Source organism: Monoraphidium neglectum (assembly GCF_000611645.1).
Source record: "Monoraphidium neglectum strain SAG 48.87 unplaced genomic scaffold scaffold01109, whole genome shotgun sequence".
NCBI lineage: Eukaryota > Viridiplantae > Chlorophyta > Chlorophyceae > Sphaeropleales > Selenastraceae > Monoraphidium > Monoraphidium neglectum.
Window position 1 is genome coordinate 5,662 of NW_014012519.1, and position 9,505 is coordinate 15,166.

The 9,505-nt window shown below is 63.2% G+C and overlaps 2 protein-coding genes across 2 annotated transcripts in view; both read right to left on the bottom strand.

Annotated features, from left to right (window-relative positions):
* MNEG_6676 (major facilitator superfamily protein) overlaps positions 1-1,348 on the bottom strand; it is a gene marked incomplete at both ends in the record, with an annotated part of 4,645 nt that extends 3,297 nt beyond the window's left edge. Inside the window, 2 exons of the mRNA XM_014044848.1 lie at positions 446-771; positions 1,320-1,348. Of these exons, the coding sequence (XP_013900302.1) occupies positions 446-771; positions 1,320-1,348 (355 nt within the window). The remainder of the gene's footprint in view (positions 1-445; positions 772-1,319) is intronic.
* A 4,358-nt stretch (positions 1,349-5,706) lies between these two features.
* MNEG_6677 (hypothetical protein) lies at positions 5,707-8,380 on the bottom strand (the record flags this gene model as incomplete). The annotated part of the gene is made up of 4 exons (XM_014044849.1): positions 5,707-6,802; positions 7,097-7,143; positions 7,700-7,808; positions 8,331-8,380. The coding sequence occupies 4 exons, from the start codon at positions 8,378-8,380 to the stop codon at positions 5,707-5,709; spliced, it is 1,302 nt and encodes a 433-aa protein (XP_013900303.1).
* Between the last annotated feature and the right edge of the window lie 1,125 nt (positions 8,381-9,505).

Consider the following 9,505-nt stretch of genomic DNA (forward strand, 5'->3'; position numbering starts at 1 on the left):
CCCTCGAACATCCCGAGGCTCCTCATCGTGAGCTTCAGCTCAGCCACCATGTAGATGGGCAGCAGCGTGTTGAACACACAGCTCGCGCTCGTCAGAGCCATGCTCACGCACGACAGCACAACAATGGAGCGAGGGATCCCGCCAATCATAGCCACCGGCGCCGCAGGCGCCGACGCCGCGGCCGCGGGGGGCAGCAGGGGCTGCAGGAGCTGTTCAACGTCGGTCGCCTCTGCGGGCGACGGCGGCGCGGCAGAGGCGCTCAACGGCCGGTGCCGTTGGTGCAGGCCCTCCGCATGCCCATTCTGCTGCTGCTGATGCTGCTGATGCTGCTCCTCCTGCTGCTGCTGATGGTGATGGAGGGGGTCGGCCCATTCGCCGCCGCCAGACGACCTGAGCGCGTCGTCCAACGAGGTCAGCGCGAGGGGGTGGCGCTTGCCCCCGGCACCAGGCTGCTCCCCGGCGGCGGCCCCGTCGCCCACGACGGAGCTGGCCGCTGCATCTGGCCGATGCTGCTGCTGCTGCTGCTGCTGCTGCTGCTGCTGCTGCTGCTGCTGCTGCTGCTGCTGCCTAAAGGTGAGCTCCAGCTGCTGCCGCGCGATCTGCGAAATCAGCGCCGACGCGCGGTCGCCGCCGACGTCGCCGCCCACAAACCCGCCGGCGTCGCGCCCTGCGCCGGGCAGGGCGCCGCCGTTCAGCGCCGCGAGGCCCGACGGGTCTATGTCACCCGGGACACCCTCAAGGTCATCGGGGAGGTGGGATGACGGCGCGTGGCTGCGCGCCTCGCGTGTGAGGTCAGCGACACGCCTGGCGAAATACCGCTGTCGTCGGTGCAGCCTACGGGTGGGGGCGTGCGCGTGTGATTGTTTGCGTGTGTGGACGGCTTTTGACCTCGTGCGCACGCGTGCGCGCGCGCGTGTGTGTGTGTGTGTGTGTGTGTGTGTGTGTGTGTCACGCGTGTGTGAATGCGTGCGCGGCGGAGATGAGTGTGTCAAAGCAGGAGGCCCAGGCGGGTTGAAGGAGTGCCATTGCGTGGGATGCACACGGTCAGGCGCGGGGATGGGTGGGACCGCGAGGGTCGGATTGGCGGAGGTGCGGGTGGTGACCTCAAGGCAACACCACGGGCGATGCACAAGCAGCGGCCGACAGCCTCAGGTGCGCAGGGCGTCGCACAGCGGCTGTATGCTTCATTGCCCAATCTCAATGCAATTCGCGTTCCTCCCGATTGATAGGTCTGCCCTAACACAGGGAGTATGACGCACGCTGCGGGCATACGAGCGTGTGGCGCACGCAGCAGCGGCTGCGGTGGCTGCGGCACGCACCCGAACGCCTCCAGGGTCTCCGACGGCATGCCCGGCCTATATCCCCCAGAAGAACTCCGCCTTATAAAGGCTTTCCGCGTTGGCGCTGGATAAGGCTGGCCGCAAGCCAGCGGGGCTGGCCTGCAGCGTTGGTGTGCAGCCATTCGCTGCATCGTCAACCCAAGCCTGAGTCGGTATCCAATGTGCTGTCAAGGGAAACACAAATCTTCTGGTTCAAACGAGTCAATCAGGGCTTGCGAGCAGGAGAATGCGTGGGCGGCGCGCAGGCACAATCCGATTATGCTCGTACAACCAGAATAATCCAATGTTCAAGAGTATTGAATCGATACGAACAGAATATGGACTGTGTGATAACGCCGGTCATCGGGTATGCGCGTCTGCACTCGCCGCCACCATTGACTGCCGCGCCAGGCGCCACACGTGCACCCCCGCTCCGTCGATTCCACCACCGCAGCTACCATGCATTGCGGGCTGCACCGCACTACTTTTGGCCTTTTTCCACCCATATGGGCCCAGCGGCAACGCTAATGGAAGTACCTGTGCAGTGTGGGTGCAACAGGTGCAAGAACAGAACTGATGATGGCCCTGGCGCCATCCGACCCCACGACTGCCGTGGGATGCAGCTGCATCCCTTGCCAGTTGGACTCATCCTTGTTCTTACAATGAAGGAGAATAATAAACGGCAGTGCGCGGCGTGCATCAACTCCAACATAACTGCACTGCTACGTGTGCAGTCATAGCCACGACACAAAAAACCCTCAACCAACGCGCATCAGATCAGTCCACCAGCGGCGCCGCGGGCTGCCTGAAAACAGGACGCGCTCACGGGCCGCAGCACCGCCACTCATGTCGTGTAGAAACCCCCGATCGCGTTGCGGCAGTAGCCCTGCAAAGCGGCGGGAACGGGAGTGACAGGTGCTGACACCCGGGGACGGGTGCCAGGCAGACTGCTGAGCACACCGCAACAACGCCGGTGGTGACCACTGCTCCCACGCCTGCGCACATCGCAGGCCGCCGTCCCCAGGTCAATCCGCCCTCAGGCCTCTGGATGCGGACGGCATGGCGGCACCTATGCGCACGCAAGCAACCCACCGGCGGCTTCATCGATTTGGCTGGGGCGGACCGCGGCGCACGCGCGCCCTCGTGCTGCGCCACATGCAGGGTCGCGGCGTACGGGGGGACCAGACCGTTGCTCAGCGCCTGGGAAGGGGCGGCGGCGCACGTGGGCCCCGGGCGGGCGCAGCAGGGACACGGCAGTGGATAAGTGAACTATGGGCTGGCGTTGAGCGCGTGGGCACCTGGAGTAACGGGCGGCAAGCGGCCCCGCTGACGCTGCGCGGCGGCGTGAAGCGGAGGGACGAGGGGCCTGTTTGGCAGGTGCCGCAGGCTGCTGCGCGGCACAAGGCGGCAGCTCGTCAGCCCGACAGCACTGCTGCCAGTTCTGCCAGCCCGTTGGCACGGGTCCCTGCCTTGCCTGAAGCGCATCTTGGTGACGCCCGGCCTCATTCTTGGCAGATTGTGCCTGCGTGCGCACGCGATGAACCGAATATATGGCATGGCGCGCTGGAAGGTCAACCATAATATGAAACAACACTTAAAGTTAAGTGTGGCGCCTGCGGCTTCAGCGGCTGGCTCAGCGCTCACGCCTGCGCTGCCGCTGCTGACTGTAGGAGCGAGGGGCGTTCATGAGCCTCGGCGAGGGGCGTTCATGAGGGGTGGCACCAACGCTGCTCCGCCGCACCTGCTTAACCGGCTCCCGCTGCACCTGCCGTTGTGTCGCTTGAAAATTTTTCAACTGCGTTTGGAAGCACGGCAGTGGTCAGGGGCCAGGGCTGGCGCTGCGCCGCCGCCTCGCATGGCAGCACACGCAGTGTGCATAGTTGGTCGCGCGATGTGGCAGCTCGTGCCCTACCCTTCAACTAATACCTGCTGGCTCAGCTCCATGGTTTGTCCAGTTCTGCTGTCGTTGTGCAAATGGTGTGGGCCCTCGCTGTCAATACGTGACGAAAACCGTCGCGGCTCGACCTTGCCACGCGAAAGAGCGTGGAAACTGAAACGAATTATGTCGTTATATATGGAGGATTTCTGATGTATCGTTTAGGGCCTTCGGGGGGCGATCACTGTATCCGCCCCATCGCGCCGGCGGTCAACGAGTCAACGCTGCAAGGGCTTTGAACGTGCCACACTCCCAGGGTAGAGTCTGGAAGGTTGAGGTTTTGAAACCATTTGAAAATAATTAAGAACGCATCAAAGAAAGTGACCTTCCCCAACCTGCCCTGTCTGGCTTGCTGTGCATATGTGCACGCAGCTGGTTGTTATCATAGCGAAATGCATCGAATCCGTACGCGATCGCCCAGTTAATCAGTTTCCTGAGCTAGTAGCCGATGCTTCTCTTGTGCACAGAGGTATATGTCAATGCAGTCCGCTACACATACGTATAAGATCAAGGGTATCAGGCATTACATGTGCATAAAAACTTCCGCATTTCAGTGAGGGCACGCTTCCTCAAATCGTGCTGCCAACCCTGATAATCACGGGCGGCAGCGCGCCAAGGAAGGGCCGCATGCAGGCGTGACCTGGTGACCAGTAGCTGCGCGGCTCCTGTACGGCATGTTCATGCTCAAGTGGAGCAGTCACGTCCGCGCCAGATGAGAAAGGCACGAAAGGGTGCATGAGGCAGGGAATAGAAGGACAGTATAGAAAATCCACACAGGCGAGACGCGTAATGGTGACGCGGTAGTAATGACGAGTTTTAATGCCGGCCTGACCCTGGGTATGGGTTCAGACGCGGGCACATGGTAGTGGCCGGCGGTGCGCACTGGGGTGCGCAAAGGCCCCCACAGCTGCCGGGTGACTCCAAGCGCGTGGGCAGCGTCTAGTAATGCGGGTGCAGGCGGGCAACCCCGGTGTTGCGAAATTCCTGATGTCGTCCGGGAGGCTCCAAGTCGCGCTATTGTGGAGTGTGCGGTGCGCCCTGACAGCGGCCGCACAGTCCGCGCGCCAATTTGATTGCGAGGTGTGCTCGCCAAAGGTGTAAACGGTTGCAGGTGTTTGGAGCAAGGTAGGGGGCCCCCAAGGCAAGGATGTGTCCTGTGCAAGCGAGGCCATGTGCAGCTGATGCAGCACGGACAATCGTGAGCAAACGGCCACAGCTCGCCGCCGCCACAAGCCGGGCGTACGAAACAGGCGCACATCAGGCTGAATGGAGGTAGCCGCAGTGCTGTGCGCCTTTTTGAAGCAGAGCGAAGACAAGCACAGCAATTATGCCAAGGGCGCGGCCGGGCAAAGTGGCCAACAGCCGCGTCCCTTGCGCTGCAGCTGGCCGCCGGCGGTTCTTAAACACCACCTGGCATGGCGCTGCAGCCGTGTGTGTTTGAAGCCATCACAAGCACACGAAAAGCAAGGCAGCAGTGTTTGGATTCCCCATTTGGAGCGGGGGAGCGAGCGGTGATCCCACCAGCAATGCTGGCCAGTAATGGGTGACGCACGCCCTGCTGGGTCTGCCCGTGACAAAGCCACATTGGCCGAGATTTTGGGAGCACCTGAACTCGGGCGGCAGTGGCATGCGTACGGTAGAGCTTTCGCCCTGCCCCTGCATTCAAGGCGCCCCGACGGCGCTGCCACACTGCGCCACAGTGACCACGTCAAGATTCGCCCTTGCGTGAGTGCAGGGCCCACATTAGGCGCAGGTGGGGCAGAGGGGCATGCGCCGAAAGGTGTCAGTGCATGTCAAGACGCAATGGCGTGTGGCTGGACGCCCACGCACAAAGGGGGTTTCAGTGATGTTTGGTCGCAAAGCTGTAGCACAATCGTCTTGTTCCCGGGACCGAGGGCCTCAGCACGCCCTCGGACCAAACACGCCGGCAACCTTACCGCGAGGCCGTCGATCGCGCCCCGCGCCATAAGCGGCCCTGCACCCGCCGCCACAGCCGCGCGCGGCCCGCAGCGGGCGGTGCTCCTGCCGCCGCCAGCCCTACGGCGAGACGCCAAGGCACTGCAGGGGCGACGGCCCCGGGGACGGCAGGGAGAGGGACAGTGCTTCGGCGTGCTGCTGGAGATCTAGCAGCTGCTGTGCCAACAGGACCCCTGAGTCCCGCTGCTCCTGCTGCATGTGCGCCGACTGCCGGCCCATCTGGGCGCTGGCCACCAGCTGCAGCTGGGGCAACGCGGATGCTGTTTGCGGGTCGTGCGCTTGCTGGTGCAGGTGCAGGCCGGGCGGGGCGGCGCCTGGCGCGCGTACGCCGATCGCCTGCGAACGTGGCAGCAAGTTGGGCATGGAAATCTTTTCAAATGGAGGATAGGAATGAAGGATTCTGAGCCGCACTTGCAGCTTGAGAAACTCTGCAAGGCAGCCTTGGAGCCACCAGAACATGTGTCAGCCGGCAGGTTAAGCGGACACGGCGCGCACCTGGAGGGCCGCCACCGCCACAGATGACTGCCGCTGGAGGGACTGCTGCTGTGGTTCGCACATCTGCTGCATTGGGGGCTGCGCCTGCTGCTGAGGCGTGCCGAGGCTGCCGCTGCTGGCTGGAGAGCTGCTGGTCCCGGCAAAGTGCATCATGTCGCCCATGCTGCTGGAGTGTGTGCCGCTGCCCTGCGATTGCAGGCCAGCGCTCTGCCGCGTGGTTGTGAAGAACTGGTGCTGCTGCCTCTGCTGCTGCCTCTGCTGCTGCCTTTGCTGCTGCTGGCGCTGCCGCTGCTGCTGCCGCTGCTGTCGCTGTGCCCGCTGCTGCTGCTGCTGCTGCGCCTGCTGCGGCTGGTATTGCACTTGCTGCTGCAGCAGCAGCATCTGCTGCTGCCGGGGCTGTACCTGTGGCACCAGCACCAGGCCCCCGCCAGGCATCACCTGGAGCAGGCCGGCAGGGGCCTCATGCCACGTCTGCTGATAGAAGACGCCGCCCGCTGCCTCGGTGCCCACGCCCTTGCCAGACATATCGACCGCCAGAACGTCGCCGCCGCCCTGCTGCAAGTGCAGGACGTGCCCGCCGGCATTGCCGCCGGCGTCGCCGTGCGGGTGCTGCACGCCCAGCAGTCCATTTTGGACCATCACCAGCTGCGGGCTCCCGCTGCCGCCGGATGCCTGGTAAGCCGAGGGGGCAGGAACATACGACACTCTGCCGTCGCCGCCGACGTCACCGCCAACCACGATGCTGTCGCCGCCGACCAGCACGACGCTGCCATACCTGTGAAGCGCGGCAGCGCCGCCTGGGCCTGTTGCGCCGTAGGCTGTGCCGCCCCCACCGGCCTGCAGTCCGCCGCCCGCCTGCTCGGCGGCGCCGTGCTGCGCCTGCGTGGCGACGTACGTGCCGGCGCCGCCCGCAGCAGCAGCCAGGGGGGCAGTCTGCATGCGTGTGTTTGCCTGTACGACAGTGGTGGTGTGGCGTGCCGCGGCTGCGCGCTTAGCCCCGAGCTTGAGGGACGCGCCCGTGCTCCAGCACAGCTCGGCGGGCGGCAGGTCTGGGGCCAGCGGCCTAAGCTCGCCGCTGTGGTGGGCGAAAAAGCAGACCGGGCGCGTGCAGCTGGGGCCGTACTGGCAGATTTCCGTTCGGAATCTGAGGGTGGGGCGGGCGTGTGGCAGGGGCTAAGCCATGGGGAGGCGTGCAGTTTCACAGCCAGGGGCTGGGCGTGTAGCTTCCCCGTGCTACCAGCCGCCAGCACTGGGCGGCTTGTTGTGAGCCCTTGTTACTCCCAACCAGTTGTTCACAGTGGCGGGAGGAGTCTAGCTGGCCTAGACAGATGTAACAAGCCCAAGCAAGGGAACCAGCAGCCAACCTCACCTCTCTGGGTGCAGCCAGTACTCAAACAGGTTGTGCGAGCTCGCGCACTGCAGCACGGGTTGCGGCAAGCAGGCCGGTCAGTTGGCTGGCGACGGGCGCGGGCGCGCGCAGCAGTGGGCCGCAGCAGGAAGGAGCTTTCAGCGTTGAGTGTTTTGTTTGACGGCACAGATTTGGAGGACTGGTGAGCCAGCGGGCCTCAAGTTGCCACGTGAGACGGTCGCAATGCCTGTTGAAGAGGCCCCCGGTCTGCAAATTATCGACAAATCACACGCAAGGGCGGGTGATGGGCAGTGCGTCATGCATGTGTGACAACGACATCCCGTCCCACTCTGGGCGGCCCCGTGCAGCAGAGGGAGCCATTTGCTGTGGCGGTACAACAGCAAATCAGAAAAGGAAAACAGCTGCAACACTAAGTCCTTGCGTGTAACCATGGACGCGCTGCGGCGCGCCCCCTTGTGACTGCACACCTAAAGCCTCAGCTTGTGACCCACACGGTGGCACATCGGCGGAGTCACATCCAAGTGCCACCCAGCGCGCACGTAGCGCATTCCTTCGCTCTGCGCGCCGCAAAAGCACCCCGCATCGCCTAACTGGCACGCGCACCTGGTCGCCGTCGGGGCAAGGCAGCTTCTTCTTGGCGTAGGGGCATGCGGTGGACCGGTAGCCCACAGTGCGCAGGTCGCGCCGCGCTGCGCGCTCGCCCTGGTGGCCACTGCGACAGCAGCGACGAGGATGCCCCGTGATGCGACAGCAGCAGACGGCGTTGCAGAGTGAGGAACGGAAGGTGCCTGGGCTCATTGGCAGGCACGTGACGGCACGTGACGACCGGCCACAGATCGTAGGTGCTGCAGCGTGCCGGCGGCGCGATGGGATGCACGCGCTGCTGCTTCGAGCCCACATGACATGCTGCTTGGCCGGTTCAAGCTGCGACCCTGCCTGATGCGCACACTCACCAGGGACAAGCTGCCCAGTCGTGCGCATACGTCTTTGGGCAGGGGTCCACCTGTCGAGGGTGTGGTGGCCATCGGAGCAGCCATTGACATGCAGCGGCCTGGTTGTACGCGTCCAGTCCTGTGGCCCCTGCCCTGGCTGACATGCGCCCCTGCCAATCAAATCGTGCATATCATCAGTGGCCCGCAAAGGGCGGTCGTATACCCGCCGCTGCTCGGCGCGATGCGGTGTCATAGTCCAGTCAGTGTGTCAAGCATTGCGCAGCCAGATGGTTTGGCCGCACCGCACTGCACGGGCCGCCACCACGCGCGTGAAGCGTCGCTTTTTGTTCATGCAGTATGCTTTGTTCAGGATTGAGGCGCGCCGCGGCCCCGATCTGCTTACAAAGCAAAAGCACATGCTGAAGGCCCCGGCCTTGCCTTGTAATGGAAGCATAGAAACTCTGGGTCGCATGATCCAAGAGAAGGAAGCCCCTCGCGCAGGCCCGGCTGGTACATGACTGCCCGGCCCATGTCCAGCGGCGCTCCCTCTCTTGCGGACTACCTGGTGACCTAGGCTGCCAGGTGTATCACGCTACAAGATTGACGGAGAGAAGTGTTATCCGTGACACAGCCCAGGGACGACCACGCTGAGCTCAGCTACCGTATGCCCAGCCACTAGGGCGCTTGTAGAAATCCCTAAGAAACGAGCGACCACATTGCATAGCTCATCACCAACGAAATAGACTTGTTCAGTAGCAGGTGTACACGGGAGCGCAACGGCGTATCGATCGCAAGGGCGCAGACAAGTTCGCACCTGTGACTCCTCTGTCGTGCGTGGCTGCAGTAACCGGGCTTACACGCGTGATTCAGCTCCCGACTGCTGCGCCGCCATGCGAGCCAGTACAGGATACTCACTCGAGGTGTGGGAATCGCACAACGCGTTGGGTTGAAGGTGCCCGGGCCGTTCACAGGCGGCTGCGGGATGACGTGAGCGCTCCACGGTCGAGCGATGCCTGCTTGACTACAGCCCAGCCAGGGGTTTCACGCGGTAGCTGACATAGATTGTGTACCGTGCAAACATAATTGACATGTGACGGTGCCACACGGCCAGTCCTGCAGTCCGTATCAGCCCGTCAACAAATTGGTGCCCAGAACCGAATCTCGCGGGCAGGGCAGAGCCGGCGCGGTAAGACTGCACGGCCTGCTTGATGAGTCAGCAGCCAACCAATTTCTCCTTAAATTTTACCCCGCGCAATCTCCTTGTGGTGGAAGTGATGAGTGGTGTACGTTGACCACAGGGCTTGAGGGATTAGCTATGCGTGCAACTTGTACGGTGTACAGCATCAAGGAGCAAGGCTACAGGCGGTGATGCGCCCGACAGGCGATTGAAATTCACACATTCACAACGGAAATATGATTTTGTTCGTCTGCAACGGGGAGTGCATGGGCGAGGAATGGTTGGGGCGTTGTGCGGGCG